The sequence below is a fragment of the Aulonocara sp. 'chitande type north' Nkhata Bay genome, linkage group LG3, assembly GCF_057382095.1.
Source record: "Aulonocara sp. 'chitande type north' Nkhata Bay isolate Kocher_YH1m ecotype deep benthic linkage group LG3, A_spYH_male_GT1.1, whole genome shotgun sequence".
Taxonomy (NCBI): domain Eukaryota; kingdom Metazoa; phylum Chordata; class Actinopteri; order Cichliformes; family Cichlidae; genus Aulonocara; species Aulonocara sp. 'chitande type north' Nkhata Bay.
In genome coordinates this window covers 6,814,357-6,830,407 of record NC_141346.1, presented here as the reverse complement: position 1 = coordinate 6,830,407, position 16,051 = coordinate 6,814,357, and the positions used below count along the sequence as shown (strand labels likewise).

At 42.0% G+C, this 16,051-nt stretch overlaps 2 protein-coding genes and 1 long non-coding RNA gene across 3 annotated transcripts; 2 read left to right on the top strand and 1 right to left on the bottom strand.

The window, feature by feature from the left end:
- Positions 1 to 3,460: 3,460 nt before the first annotated feature.
- Positions 3,461 to 4,551, top strand: LOC147333716 (uncharacterized). Its single transcript, XR_015125780.1, has 3 exons — positions 3,461 to 3,532; positions 3,734 to 3,821; positions 4,483 to 4,551. It is a non-coding gene; the product is annotated as an uncharacterized LOC147333716 (long non-coding RNA).
- Positions 4,552 to 5,716: 1,165 nt separating this feature from the next.
- LOC147333715 (CST complex subunit CTC1-like) lies at positions 5,717 to 10,770 on the top strand. The gene is made up of 6 exons (XM_086285837.1): positions 5,717 to 5,794; positions 8,458 to 8,652; positions 8,855 to 8,910; positions 9,017 to 9,173; positions 9,881 to 10,001; positions 10,095 to 10,770. The coding sequence occupies exons 1-5, from the start codon at positions 5,717 to 5,719 to the stop codon at positions 9,989 to 9,991; spliced, it is 597 nt and encodes a 198-aa protein (XP_086141963.1). The 3' UTR covers positions 9,992 to 10,001; positions 10,095 to 10,770.
- Positions 10,771 to 13,114: 2,344 nt separating this feature from the next.
- On the bottom strand, positions 13,115 to 15,412 carry LOC147333714 (E3 ubiquitin-protein ligase TRIM21-like). Its single transcript, XM_086269008.1, has one exon. It carries the CDS (start codon positions 15,410 to 15,412, stop codon positions 13,949 to 13,951), a length of 1,464 nt encoding a protein of 487 aa, XP_086125134.1. The 3' UTR covers positions 13,115 to 13,948.
- Positions 15,413 to 16,051: the final 639 nt, after the last annotated feature.

The following is a 16,051-nucleotide window of genomic DNA, read 5'->3' as shown; positions in this document are numbered from 1 at the left end:
GAAAGAGAAGGGTTTAACTCTGACTAAATGATTCAAATGAAAAACAATGTGTTAAACAGGAAGTGAATTCAGAAAAATACCACACGTTAATAAGTTTTGCAACAAACTGACAAACCCGTCCTGAATTCTTTTGATTCCTTTCTCCTTTTTGCTCAGTGAGTTCACCTAGCGAATATATTTCCTCAGACAGGAATTCTTCTTATAACTTGTGACAGATGAACTGAGGTTGCATGCTAAGCCATTTTAATAAGAGCAGCATAAAAAGAAAACCAATGTTACTTCTTTTCCTCCTTTTAGTAAGGATCGTGCACGTGCTGGATGTAACACTGCCAAATTATATTCATAGTACATTTGTTGACGAGAATCAAAAACCTAATAAGGAATCTTTGGGATGAATTATGAAGGTGACTGAGGGCATTAATGTCTGACCTCACAAATGAGTTTCGGGAAGAATTAAAAAGTTAAAAACTCTCCTAAACACTCCAGAATCTTGTGGAAAGCCTTCACAGAAGACTTGAAGATGTTATAGCTGCAGTGGGTGGGCCGACATCATATTAAATCCTATGACTTAAGAAGGAGATGTGACTCGATTTCACATGAATGCGAAATGCAAACGGACAAATACCTTTTCGCATCATACCAAAGTTTTTCTCTTACAACAATTCAGAGGCAAGGCAAGGCAAGGCAAGGCAAGTTTATTTGTATAGCACAATTCAACAACAAGGTGATTCAAAGTGCTTTACAGAGACATTAGAAACAAGAACAAATAAAAAGCATGATTTAAAATTGATTAAAACAAGCAAACAAACTAACTAACTAATTAACAAACAAACAAACAAACAAAACAGTATATAAAATCAAAACAGATAAAATCAGAACAGTAGATAAAATCAGTAATTAATGTAAGTTTTGAAATTTAAGCTTAAAAGTGTGGATTTGGTGCTTTATTCAAATGCAGCTGAGAACAGGTGAGTCTTCAACCTGGATTTAAATAAACTGAGTGTTTCAGCTGATCTGAGGCTTTCTGGGAGTTTGTTCCAGATATAAGGAGCATAAAAGCTGAATGCAGCTTCTCCGTGTCTGGTTCTGACTCTGGGAACTGATAAAAGACCGGATCCAGATGACCTGAGGGATCTGGATGGTTCATACTGGGTCAGGAGGTCATTGATGTATTTTGGTCCTAAACCATTCAGAGCTTTATAGACCAGCATCAGAACTTTAAAGTCTATCCTCTGACGGACAGGCAGCCAGTGTAAAGACCTCAGAGCTGGACTGATGTGGTCCACTTTTTTGGTCTTAGTGAGGACTCGAGCAGCAGAGTTCTGAATGAGCTGTAGCTGTCTGACTGATTTTTTAGGTAGACCTGTAAAGATGCTGTTACAGTAATCAAGCCTACTAAAGATGAATGCATGGACTAGTTTTTCCAGGTCCTGTTGAGACATCAGATCTTTTATCCTTGAAATGTTCTTGAGGTGATAGTATGCTGACTTTGTTATTGTCTTAATGTGTTTTTCTAAGTTTAGGTCTGCATCCATCACTACACCCAAATTTCTCGCCTGGTTTGTGGTTTTTAGATGTATAGATTGAAGTTCTCTGGTGACCTGTAATCGTTTTTCTTTGGCGCCAAAGACTATTACTTCAGTTTTGTTTTTGTTTAGCTGGAGAAAATTGTGGCACAACCAGTCATTGATTTCCTCAATGCATTTACCAAGAGCCTGCACAGGGCCTTGGTCTCCTGGTGACATTGTGATATATATTTGTGTGTCATCTGCATAGCTGTGGTAGTTTATTTTGTTGTTGTTTATAAGAGACACTATTGCGTGCTTTTATTTCCTGTAGAACTGATTTCCATAGTGCTCTACTTTCTGGCCCCGTGAACAAGTAAACACAAACAACAATCGCTTTGCACCTGAATGAATTTGACCACTTGTGATCACAGCCTTTGAAACAAATGTCTGCTTCACTGCTCTTTTCCCTTCCAATTTTTGCAGTAGTGTAAACAATCTTGTGTTATCTCTGATTAACCTGTATGCAATGCCACTGAACCCTCACTTCTAATGTGTTGAACTGAAAGTGTTGAAGATCTTGGTAGTGACTGCAGTGTCTCTAAAGTGATCAATTCTAGTCTCAGTTTTTCTTTCTTTCATTTTCTTTCTTTTGTTTCAAATCTACTTACCATTTACTTTTATCGTTCTCTCAAAAAGTTTTATTTCCTTATTTTGCAGCTTTCAATTTTGGAAAGCATGACAGACACAAAGGCTCATTGGAAACAGGTTGAGCAGGAAACACATTTCCTGAACCATTCTCATAGCACACACACACCTGCTGTAATCCCATTCAAATCATCCACAAGTTTTAGCCAAAAGAAGAAATACTCTACATGCTTTTATGCATACCCCAACTTAACCAGCGTGAGATGTTTCCTTGTCAGTAAAGGGGAATAAAATGCCTTTTGTCTTTATATAATCTGCGGTATAATCATTGCTTTAGCAATATAACAGAAAGCTTTAAGGTGGCCTTAAAATGTTTATGCATACTGTTATCATATTAACCTTTTATTCCAGATGATTCATTGTTATCTTTTATTCGTTTATATCCTTCTTATTAAGCTTTGAAGTAGGGGCATCCATTTGATTAAAACATTTATTTCTTATATTACACGTATAGTTTCAGTTGTGTACGTGCTGGCCTTCTGTCTGGCATTTCATGCTGACACACACACGTACACACCCACGCACACATAGTAGATAGACTCATTTATAGGTTAATCATGTTTTCTTGCAACTGCAAAATTGTCTCTGCAAAAAAGAACAGTTTCTGGCAGGATGTGGGTCTGATGTTCCAGATGAGAAGCGAAGGGTCAGAAGGTTGACAGGAAGCACCTGCCGTGGAGACGGAGACAATCTTCTTTTAAACTGTGTTAAAAGTCATTGTGGTTTTGAAACCTATGTATGTATTGTATTTGTTTGACGTTGAAGGGGCGTCAGTAAATCTAAACCCTGATGGTATAAAACATCTGCTTATGCTTTGTTAGGGAGAGATCAATGCAGGATTCATCTCCCACACGTGTGTTCATTAAAATCATCGTTTTGACTAATCTGGCCAGACCAGTGTTGTTATTTGGATTTCCTCCTATATTCCTCCTTAATATTTGAACCCTTAACATTTGGGGGCTCGTCTGGTGGTTAAGGAGGGAGAGTGAGTTGGAGGCAGGGGCGGAGCGTGGGGGTGGCTTACTGGGCTTAAGCCCGGGTTGTTTTGTCAGAAGCCCGGGGTATTTTGGAGTGTAATTTTTTTCATAGTTAGATGCCTGGCTGACAACTGTATAAAACAAAAAGTACACACAATATTCGAAGCACATAGTGCACACCGTGGGAATTTACGACTGTGCATGAATCCCCCCTCATATTGGTATGATCCGAGCTCAGGCACTAAGCGACTGAGCGAGGGGGCGGGGCAGCTGCTGCCAGCAGTGAGTGCGCTGTTGTAGAGACGGAGCCAGCCATACTAAGGAGAGCTTAAGTTTGACCAGGTACCAAAGCAAATCATTCGTAGCGTACAAATAATGTAAATATGACGGTGCATCACGAAAGATTGATATCAAACTGATCACTTGACCAATATTACGTTACTCGCTCTTCAAGTGAATCAACAAATGGCGAAACAAAAAGCCGAACAAATGCTATTTTTTTTAGAGAGTCTTAGCTTACGTGTGTTTATTTCATATTTTCAGTTCTTACCCTCCCCGACTAAATCGGTTTCAGTTATGTACTGAAATATAAGAATGGACATTAGAGGCTTCTTTCAAAGAAAAAACTCAGGTAAATGTTATTTTATATATTATGCTTTGTATGTTGTTCAGTATATTTCTATGCAAAACAAGAGGGATTTCAGTACACAGCAGGATATTCACATCTGTAACCAGATATTTACACTTTAGGGAGAAAACATAAAACATTTTTACTGTACAACATCAATTTAGAGTAAACTTTTCTTTTAGATAAATATTGAAATATATTTTGAATTAGTTAAATGTCAGAATAAAGAGAGACAGAGCTGTATTTTTTATCACTTTCATCAAATTTAGGAGTACATGTACACTACGTTTATTGTTAACTAATAAGAAAACTGCAGACGATTCCATTCTGAGCTGAAGAAGCTTCTGATAGGTTAGTAGAGTCCATGTGAGTAAATTTTCTGTGACATGGGAAAATCAAAAGATGTCAACCAAAACACCAGGAAAAGAACTGTGGAGCTCCATAAGTGTTGCTCAGTTTGAATACAATTTGGTGCCATTTGCAATTAAGAAATACAGACAATTTCTCTCTTTACTCTTAAAGTTAACAAATATGTTTTTTATATTTATCAATCTAAAAAATAAACATTTAGTCTGATTTGATGTTACAATTAAAAAAGTGTTTGTGTTTTGATCTGAAGAGTACATAAATATGTGGTTTCAACTGTATATTTGATGATTATCAGCACAAAGAGAGAGAGAGAGGAACAGAGAGGGACAGAGAGGGATGGAGAATGAGGACAGAACAGAGGTGGAACAAGAGCGGGTGAGACACACATGTTAGTCACATGGTTGTTTACCAAAAGTATCACTGTATCATAGGTCCTCATGTATCTCGTACCTAGTGTTTCTTTTTAGGTTTGTTATTTTTCAAATTCTATATTTATTAAGTTATGCAGCTTGTTTGTACAACAAGGCTAAATAATTATATAAACTTTTCTCAATCTAAATATTGTACTTTGGTAGAATTAAAAGATAAATGTACTGCAGGTCTATGATGATTTTTAGTGCTACTATCATCTAGTTCTGATTCTGGTTCTGTCTTGGTTAAATCCTAAGTAGTCCTGATTTTGAACTCTTGTAGTCCTGTTTTAATTCCGGATCAGTTCTGGGTCTGGTTGAATTGGGGTTTAGTCCTCATGTCTTGATACAGCCCTGATTTTGTTCTGCCTTGCTGCCTAATTAAAAAACTAGTTTAAGGTGTCCTGCACATGTGATATATATTTTTCCCTATATGAAGTCATTGTTTTTTGAACAAAACTCAAAACAGAGCCAATTAATCTTTCAGTAATTTCTACCCCCCCCCCCCCCCCCCCCAAAAAAAAAAAAAAAATCCCACATGCATACTACCCTTTTGGGCTAAGCCCCGGGTGTTTCAAATGTCTGGCTCCGCCTCTGGTTGGAGGCTTGGATGGAGAAATCCGGGGTCCGAGGTGGTCAGACGGGCAGGCACGAGTGCCAGTGGTCGAAGTGAGTGGGCATAAGCCGGCTTATCCAAAGGTAAGGCACTACCTGTTTCCAAAGTGTGACAAATTGGACAAAAAATAAGTCTACTCACTGAAATTACTGGTGAATGTCTGTTTTGATTTTGGTGAAAATCTCATGATAGTAATGAGGATTTAAAGCAGTTGGACTGCTGAGTGAATTTAGTATATTTGGGAATTTGGTTATTTTTTGGGTTAGAGTCCCTGCTGGTTATAAGGTTGGACCTGCTTCAGTCTTACACTTTTTTGGGTGTTTTATTGTTGTTCCAAAGTATTATAAATTATTCCAGAACGGCGGTTGGACTGAAAACCCGGATGAATCAATTCAACAACAACAGCAGAATCTAAATATAAGTATTTAAGTTTCAGAATTTAAACGAATGTGCATATCTCAAAAGGGGGGGGGGGGGGGGGGGAGGATTTACCTTGTATAAAAATGAATCAGGACGGAGAAATCGAAAATGAAATGATGGCAATCCTGGAGGAAGTTTCTGAAAAGCTCCCTTCTGGGAGGGTGAGAGTTCTCATCTTGGAGGCAAGAGTTTGGTCCCAGACTGTGGCAATATGTGATTTCCACCAGCAGAATTTTATCTTAATATATTTCTCCCTTAAATTGCCATCAGTTATGACAAGCTTTGTTTTTCAAGTGAGGGAGATGCTGGCCCACATTTTCTTCTATCTTTTTATGTGATGAGAAAGAAATTATTCTACCTCTCATCACAGCTTTCCCTGCTTCCCATAGAACAGATGCTGATGTTCTGTTTTATTTTTTCATACAGAAAAATAAAAACAGTCTTAAAACTTCCCCTTTAATGGGAGTTCTTCCTTCCTGCTGTCACCAAGTGCCATACCAGTGCATGAGGAGTGAGATTTCCAACAACAAGCATCTGATGGCAGCAGAAAAGCTGAGGAGAGGAGCCGTCACTGACTGTCTGCGAGTAACTGAATTACTAAAAATATCCTGAGAGTACAGCTCATTTTACAGAATTATTTCATTGTGATATTCAAATGTCATAGGTATATTTATTTCCTTATTCTGACTCTTTTTCTTCATTTGTGTAAATTTCATGTTTCAGATCATATCTGCACAAAAACAGAGCATCTAGGTTTAATCAATGTTTTGTGCAGCTGTTCATGGTAAACAATAAAACAACTGAGCTTCAGGAGAAACAAAGAGAAGAAGAGGAGCAGAGTGAAGGATGAAGGTCGTCCATCAGACCGAGTGTGTCCTCAGTTTCCTGTTCAGAGACAAACATCACTGATGTCAGCTGTTCACTATTTATAGAGCACCACAATTTTTATTATTACTCAGTTTATGTCTTGATGCATGCTCATCCAGGTACGTAAATCTCGTGTGAAAACTTTGGAGATTAGTCAGTTAAGTTATCTGTAGTGCCCCCTACAGGCTCATTGAGAAAACATGACAAAACAAAAAACAAACAAACTTTTTTCCAGGTATATCTGCTATTTCATCTGCTTTCATCTCATATTTAGACCCCATTCCTACAAAACTGCTCAAAGAAGTCCTGCCATTAATTAATGCTTCGATCTTAAATATGATCAACCTATCTCTAATAATCGGCTATGTACCACAGGCCTTCAAGCTGGCTGTAGTTAAACCTTTACTCAAAAAGCATCTCTAGACCCAGCAGTCTTAGCTAATTATAGGCCAATCTCCAACCTTCCTTTATATCAAACATCCTTGAAAGAGTAGTTGTCAAACAGCTAACAGATCATCTGCAGAGGAATGGTTTATTTGAAGAGTTTCAGTCAGGTTTCAGAGCTCAGCACAGCACAGAAACAGCTTTAGTGAAGGTTACAAATGATCTTCTTATGGCCTCTGACAGTGGACTCATCTCTGTGCTTGTCCTGCTAGACCTTAGTGCAGCGTTCGATACTGTCGACCATAATATCCTATTAGAGGGATTCGAACATGCTGTAGGTATTACAGGTACTGCACTGCAGTGGTTTGTATCATATCTATCTAATAGACTCCAATTTGTGCATGTAAATGGAGAGTCCTCTAAGAATGCAGGACTCTGCAGGAATGTCTTAAAGACATAACGACTTGGATGCTAACTTTCTGCTTCTTAATTCAGATCAAACTGAGGTTATTGTACTCGGCCCTGAAAAGCTTAGAAATATGGTATCTAAGCAGATTCTTACTCTGGATGGCATTACCTTGTCCTCCAGGAACACTGTGAGGAACCTTGGAGTCATATTTGACTCAATTTTGACTTGACATTTTTTTCACATTTGGTGGTAAATAAATTCACTTACAGGTGTGATTGTCATGGTTACCTGTTGTCTCACCAGATTTCCTCTACCTTCTGAAGATCACCTCACCGTAAACAGCATCATCAGGGCCTAAAAACAGAAAAATGAATGAGTGATGCTGCAGCTTCAGTTGTGACTCACAGTTTGATCAGATGTGTTGTCACGGTCGTAGTGGCAGACCGTGTGGAGAGTGTGTTGAGGACCCAGGTGCGAACACAAGTGAGGATACGGGAGTGCACTTTAACCAAAAGCGAGCCTTTTATTGTGGCTGATGATCAAGAAACAAACAAGAATCAGGGCAGTACAAGCGTAGCAACTAAACAAACCTAAACTGGGAACAAACTATGCTATGGCTGGGGATACAAAAGACCGGGCATGGAAACACGGAGGGTGGAAACACAGACGACGCGACACAGACTACATGAAACACAGAGACTAAATACACATGATGGATGATCAGGGGATTGGCCACACATGGGAGCACAGCTGACACAGATAACCATAACAAGACAGGGCGGGGTGAACATAACATGACGTATACAGACACTCTGGATCCTCCTGCCTATGAATGAAAAATGTTTGTTATGCTAATTTAAGAGCTGTTAAAACTGACCGATCAGTTTTGACTGGAGCACTAAAGTGAAGGGGGGAGGGGGGTCCTGATAAGGAAACAGGATGGGTGGAGGGGGCTGCACCACATCTGAACACCAACAACAGGAAACTGGACTTATCTCCAAATATTTTTTTAATCTCCAAACCTCCAGAGAACTCCCCACACCAGCAGAACAAGAAGAACCACCGAAACCAGACCTGCTACAACCAGCACGAGGGTGGAGGAGGAGGGAGGAGCGGAGGAGTCTGTTACAGGCCAAACAAGAGCAGGAGAGTTCACAGGATTAGAGGAGGTGCAGGTGTGGAGATGAGGAGGAGGAGGGAGGAGCGGAGGAGTCTGTTACAGGAAAAACAAGAGCAGGAGAGTGGGCTCTGAGCAGCAAGCAGAGGTGCGCTGTGGGACAGGTCAAAGGTCACGTGGTGTGTTTCCTGTTCCTGCAACTGCAGTGGAGCTGCTCGTTGTGTGGCAGCGTGTACACACAGGTACTGCATAAAATACACACAGTGTGTACAGGATGTGTTTAGTGTCAGTTTCTCGGGTGCAGTGAAAGTACTCAGAGTGCTTCATGTGTTGTTAGCGTGTTGGTGGCGTGTTAGTGTTGGTGCAGTAAGTAAAGTGTCGTTTTGGAGGAAACTGCTCACGATTTCAGGTGTGTGTGTTTACCTGTTGCTCTCTCTCTCTCAGGGCTGCAGCAGCTCTCAGTGTCACTCGACCTCGTCAGTGTTTCAGTCCAAAGCAAAGTAAGAGCAGCTTCCTGCTGAGCTCACCTGCTGATACGTGTTAATCACCTGGATGAGTCAGGTGACAGTCACATGATCAAACCATGTGGCTCTGCTCTTCGATCAGGCTGGTGATTGATGACGGGACAGGTGAGGCTCACGTCTGGTTCTCAGCTGCTCTGGTTCCTGCTCTGCTGGGATTGGCTGATGCTCAGTGGGAGGGGCTTCAGAGAGCACTCAGGGTCAGAGGTCACATCAGAGTCTTCCCTCGTGGGCAGAGCCAGGTCAGTAGCACCTGTCAGGTGTATATGTTTACCTGTCACAGGTGAGTCACGTGCTCATCGTCGTCTTTAAACTTTATTTTGTCTTTAAAATTTAAGATGAGGCTTTAACTGTGAAAGGACACATCCTGTTTACATCCTGGTAACAGCTCCGTCTGCTCACACCTTACTGCTGAACTGGTTTGGGGGCGTGGCCACTTCCACCTTTAAAAGTCTGTAGGTGTGACGGACCCACGCTGGGCTCACGTGAACGGGAGGGAGGGGCCTTACAGCCGTGTGTTTCAGCGAGACTCAGGTCGTGCCCCTGACTCCACCCACTCGACCTGATGAAGCAGCAGGTGGTGTAGTTCTGAGGGTAATCAGGGCTGACTGTGAATGCCACACCTCCCACATGGAGGGTGGAGACCACAGGGGAGGGGCAGGACAGCGAGAGGCATTTAGGACTCGGGTCACACCAGGAGAACCCACAGGGCCCCTCCACCCACAAGTGGAGCTGTGTTAAAAGACCCTGCAGACTGAAATGTCCTGTGGTCAGAGGAGGTGAAACGAGAAGAAGATGCAGCTACAACCCAAAGAACAGCGTCCACACGGTGAAGCACGGTGGGGACGCTGTGGGGGGGCCACCACAGAGAGAAACAGGCGTCCTGCAGGACGTTTCCACAGGGCCGAGCCGTGAGTCTGCAGAGACATAACCTCTGTGTCTGTCTCAGGTGTGTGACGGGGACGCTGACGACTTCCTCCTCCACTTCCTGTTGTGTCTGTGCAGCAGCGATGTCATGATTCGGCCGCTCAGCCTCACCTGCAGGAAACGCACCGACTAGAGACCAGAAGGTAACCCCACCCTCACACACCACCCTCACCACCCTGACTGCAACCTTCAGAGTCGTGTGTGTGTGTGTGTGTGTGTGTGTGTGTGTGTTTCAGAGGTGAGGAGGTTCACTCGAGGAGACAGAGAGTTCCTGACCAGACTGGCTCCTCCCCTTCAGCTCACCTGTCTGCACCTCCACCCTGACTGAGCTCCACCTGCTTCGTTCTGACTTCATCTGTTCTACGTGTTCGTACAAATAAAACTTTATTGTTCCTCCTGTCACACGGTATCTCACCTTCACTGACCCTGACGCTGGTGATCAGGGTCAGAGGTCACACGAAGCTCTCTGGGTTTAACAGGTCATGTGACCCTTCTACAGGAAGTGATCCCTGTGAGTGGCGCCCACATCGGAGACGTTCTCAGATGGTGATTCATGAAACCTAATTGGTAAAACTAAACACTGAACGTGTTTCGGTTTGTTTACAGAGGTCAGACGGTGAAAGCTTCAGCCTGACCAGGAAAGAATCAGTCCTCTTTAAATCACACTTACTTTAAATGAATTCCTCCTCACCTTCATGTGTTTTGTATTATTGCATCTTATACTGAAAGAGTTCATCCATCGACACATTTGAATCCTGCAACATTTCACCGTGTCAGTTTGTCATGAATTGGACTATTTTAGGATTTCAGTTCATCTTTCCAATAAAGCTGGCAGCTCTGAAACAGCTGTTCTCTCTGAGGCTGTTTTGCATGTAAATAAAAGTGAAATAATTAAATGTTCTGTGAACAGACCGTCCAGTGGAGCTCCTCAGGGCTCTGTGCTTTCACCACTTTGTTTTCTATGCTAATGAGTGTCAGAGCACGTCAGCATCAGTCCTTCAACATGGTCACAGCCTCTGATGAAGGTGTTCAAATGTGGCTTTTAATCCAGGTTTACACTTAAACAGTCTCCATGAAACGGGCCTCTGCCCTCATTCATCCTGGAGATCACTCGTCTAAACCAACCAACATAAAGAATGTGATGTTTTCAAAGCGAACACGTACACACAGTTGTTATGGAGACGATTAAATGTAGGAGCGATGATTCGTGAAATCCTACATGTGTGTTCTAACATGCTTTAATGATGGCACGAGCTGACAATGAATAACATAAAGTTAATAGTTAATCTGCAACAAAACTTTTTCACCGCTTCAGTTTTTGGTCTTTTCCACATACGGTTGTTGTTGTCATGGAAACAGAAACCAATCGGGCCTTGGATGGACGTCGGGAGTTCTTAACAGCAGCTCGTTGTTCATTCTGATGTTGTTTTTTAATTATATTTTATATTTAATATCATATATTGGCCTTTTTCAGCTTTATCTGAAGGGCCACGGGTCAGACTCCACCTGGGCCTGCCGCTCTCAGCCTCACTCTGAGGAAGCCCAAAGTCTGTCACAGTGGAAACTACACCGGGGGACCCCATCCTTGGGGTGGACCCATTTTTGTTTTAGCGTGTTTTGGGGTTTAAAAGCCACAGAGACGCGGTGCTTAGAAAAAATGCATTTCAGCTGTGCTGATGCTCCTGACACGTTGGAACGTTGGGTTGTGTTGCGTGGTTGAGAGGAGGCGGCAAAACACCTAGCAGGCTAGTCGGAAGAACACACACCCACGCTGGTATCGGTAATCCACGGTGGTTCTTTAATACGCCTTCTTCAACAACCATATAAAAGCCCGGCTGAACGGCTGCGGCTCAACAACATAACGCCCAGCGTTCATACAACCCAAGCGTTGCAAACAAAACAAGAAGAAAACGTAAATCCGTCCCTCGTTAAGCAGAAGCGTGCAGGCACGTGTCCTCATAATCCCAGAGAGAGAGAGCAGCGGCACAAACTGATGACACCATCAACCCTCGACTTGGGTGTCTTAAAGGGACACCGCACCATAGTGGCTGTCACAACGTATAAGACTGGGGAAACCTGCATTCAGCTGGAACTGAAAAACACTATGTCCAGATAAACACAATCAACTTTTGGAGAAAAATAAAAGATTCTTCATCAGACTAACAACTAAAAACATGACACTTACCTTAACAGTATGGGCTACATCAAATATATTCAAGACCGACAACAACACTTCTCACTGCTGCTAATTTTAACAAAACTAAACAAAAAGTAGAAAAAGGCAATTCACCAAGTCTTGAAAAGTAAAACTGAAAAATAGAAACACAGAATAAAATAAAACATCCATCCAGATCTTTACCACCAACAACATAAAATCTATCTTAATTAAATGGCCAAATTCTCCAATAAATGAGCAATAATAAAGTAAGAAAAAATAAGACATTCAATTTATGGACGCTCAAATTAACAGAGCGACATTAAACGCACCTCATTGCCTGCCGTAGCGTTCTTCGCAGCTGCACTTCACCTCAAAGGTCGCTTAATACATCGGATTGAACTTAACCAAAGTCCAATTAAAGGAAAATAAATGTTTCTAACAAATACAATGAAGAAGATTAAAATAATTCACTGTCAGTTACTGTCGCTGTGAGTTTGACGAGGTCAGCTGCTTCATTTGGTTCTGCCTAAAGTTCTCTCAGTGATCCAGTGTTTATATGATAAGATACGTGTTTAATGCAGAGAGTTGGAATTACAAGTTGGTAAGAAGCTTTTTAACAAAGGTTTGATTTAAGCTTTAAGTTCAAAGGTGAAAGAAATTTCACGTTTGATGAAGGAAGATCAAGGCTAACAAGGACATAGGTCAAAGTTCAAAATAAGGTAAGGTGAGAAAATATAATAGATATATATAATCAATCAATAAGGTGAAAATATCAGATAAAAGGGTTTTTTTGGTTATAAGGAATAAAGAGGTCAAAGGTCAAAACAAGAGTACTGTTAAATTAAAATTGAAGGGTCAAAGGTCAGATTAAACAGGTTACACAGAAAGGATCGGCCAAACTTAAACAAGGATAAAGAAATAATACATTAAACAAGGAAATAAATTAAAAGTCTGAGTTAATGAGAAATTAAACGTTTAAATCAGGTTAAGAGTTAAATTTTAAGCTTTTCTTAGTTAAACTAAATAAAATAATCAGAATAAACGATTGGAGGAAAAAAGCAAAGATGTTGAGATCAAATAGTTTGTACGGCAGAAAGAAAAACATGTTTCAGTAGATTGTATGTTGGAAACCACAGTAGACACAGTAGACTCAAATCATTGTTACTGAGGAATTCTGCCTTAAACAGTAAAGTGTTCTTTAACAGTGTGTGTGTGTCTGCAGCTGTTGTGTTGTTGCTGCATCGTTGCCTCAGGGGGAAAGTTGTGTGTGTGTTATGCAGACTAGCAGAGACTGCAGCTGTCAGCAGCCACACACACTTTCTATTCTTCAAATCAAATCACAGTGAAACATGTTCACTGACAGCTCAGCTTCAGCATCGTCTTCATGCTGTGACTGCAGCCGTTCAACTCTGTTTGTCTTTAACCCAAATCATCACAACATGCAAATATAATCATCAAAATGATGTGACTGGAAGGATGCAGCAGTCTGTGCTCCACCTTTCTCCTCCACACCTGCAGGTGGAGAACATGGATGCATGAATCTCTACAGAGTTCTTTGAATATTATCCGTCTCATCAGTTTTCAGTGAACAAAACTCCTCACAGAGCCAAAATAAGCAGTTTGTATCCAACATAACTCAGCTGGACTCTGATGCTCCGTATAACAGCCACACATGAGTCTGGATTCACTCAAAGCATTGAACAAACTTTATTGGAAATGAAGCTTTTGGACATTTGTTCTCTGATATTTGCTCTTCAGCTCGAGTCTCCATCAGTGGGAACATTTCCTGATTCAACTTTTCTTCTGTTCAAATCAAACTCCATGAGAATCAAAGTGTGAATCAGAGTCCTGATGATCAGATTCTATAGAAACATGGAGACTGTAGAGGATTTACACTCAACATGTTCATTTGTTCCCTTCAAGAAAAATCAATCATTCATCCAATAAAATCAGTCGTTGATCAGTTTGATTGACAGGACAGATGATCAGAGGTGCAGAGTTTTTACCTCCATCATTGTTACAGGGACTGAAGAATGGGTGGAGTTTGTGAGTGAAGGAGCAGCCAGTAAAGGAGTAGATCAGAGCTGCAGCACCTACATCATAAAAGGAGACCAGACCCTCCTCATAATCCACAAACACCCCCACCTTCTCAGGACCAGGATGAAGACAGAGACGGACTGGAGGACCAGCAAGAGCTTTGTACTCATTTTCTTTTCTCAGCCACACAGTCCAGAAACCATCCTGAGGACTCAGTGTGATGTTTCCCTTCCTGTTGATCGACTCTGTGGCCACTCCTAATTCCCACTCAGTCTTTCCTTTAACCTGAACCTCAAAGTAAAATCTGCCTGAAGAGAAACTCTGCTCTCCTAAAACACAAGGACACAGAGAAAATCTCTCTGGGTTGTCTGGAAGATTCTTCCTCACATCACTATGATAAACTTGTTTTCCATCATCAGACAGGATGAGTTTAGGATGAGCTGTATCAGGATCCAGAGTCACATCCACCTCATGCTGCTGCACCTCAGAGCTTCTCTCCATCAGCTCAGAGATTTCCTGTTCCAGATCTTTGATGAGACCTTCAGCCTGTTTCTCTGTAGCTTCCTGTTTGTCTTCGATCTCCTTCATGAGCTCCTTCAGGCGTCTCTCAACAGACTCCATCAGAGCCGTGAGGACCTGAACACCTTCTGCTTTCTGTCTGTCTCTAGCATCTTTACTCATCTTCACCGACTCTGTGATCTCCTGAATCTTCAGTCGTCTCTTCTGGATCATCTGCTGAATCTCAGCCTCTGTCTTCTCCAGCTCTGCCTTCTTTCCTTCATATTCTTCTCTCAGAGGAACAAACTCGTGGTTCTTGTGGTCTAAAACAGGGCAGAGCATGCAGACACATGTCTGGTCGGTCTTACAGAACAGCTGCAGAAGGTTATCGTGCTTCGTGCACATCCTGCCTTCCAGGTTCTCCACAGCATCAACCAGCTGATGTCTTTTCAGACCTTTCACTGTCAGATGAGGCTCCAGGTGAGTCTGACAGTAGGAGGTCTGACACACCAGGCAGGACTTCAGGGCCTTCAGTCTGGTTCCAGTGCAGACGTCACAGGGAACTTCTCCTGGTTTGGCAGCTTGTTGCTCTGAGCTGCTGCTGCTGGCTTTCTGCTGAGCTTCACGTCTGAACTGAGCAACCATCTCAGAGAACAAAGTGTTGATCTTCAGCTGAGGTCGAGTGTAGAAAGTCTCTTTACACATGGGACACTGACAGATGACATTCATGTCCCAGTGCTGACTGATGCAGGTTTTGCAGAAGTTGTGTCCACATGATGTAGAGACTGGATCAGTGAACACATCCAGACAGATGGAGCACAGAAACTGATCTTCAGATCGCAGATTGCTGGCAGCAGACATGTCTGCACTCTGAGGGAGAAAGAAGAGAAACATTTGATTCAAAATTCACTTTAAATTTCATTTTTACAAAGAGAGAAACAAGCGTCAGTAGTCTGAGGAGCTTGGAGAGAAAAGCGTCTGGACTTCTTTAAGTTTCTTTTCATCACAGAAGCTTCTTCACCTCATCCTCAACACGGACCAAGGAATGAATACTGCACTTTTGGAAGAACTCCCTCCCCTGCAACCTCTTATCGTCAAAGGGACGGAGGTGGAGAGGGCAAACAGCCACAGATTCCTGGGACTGCAGGTTACATCAGACCTGAGCTGGACTCTCAACACTACAGCAACTGTGAAAAAAGCCCAGCAAAGGCTTTATTTCATTAGGCTGCTCAGGAAAGCTGGCATGAACCACCACCCTCTCACCCAGGCCTGCAGAGGACTGATAGACAGCATCCTCACCGCAGGCATCACTGTCTGGTATGGAAACACTACACAGACAGAGAGGAAGGCTCTGCAAAGAGTCAGAAAGTCTGCAGAGAGGATTATGGGAACAACACTTGCATCCATGGACCTGCACATACAAAGCTGCACATGCAATCTCAGACACAACAGAGTGGACAGCAGCATCACACACAGAACACGATTCTTCAACAGCTTCTT

Bases quoted from the DNA above. Each gene is read 5' to 3' on its own strand.
- LOC147333715 (XM_086285837.1), top strand. From the start codon at position 5,717: ATGAATCAGGACGGAGAAATCGAAAATGAAATGATGGCAATCCTGGAG. The intron at 8,911-9,016 runs GTAAGAGCAGCT...CTCTTCGATCAG, and splicing joins GTGTTTCAGTCCAAAGCAAA to GCTGGTGATTGATGACGGGA. The intron at 9,174-9,880 runs GTCAGTAGCACC...TGTCTGTCTCAG, and splicing joins TCCCTCGTGGGCAGAGCCAG to GTGTGTGACGGGGACGCTGA.
- LOC147333714 (XM_086269008.1), bottom strand. From the start codon at position 15,412: ATGTCTGCTGCCAGCAATCTGCGATCTGAAGATCAGTTTCTGTGCTCC.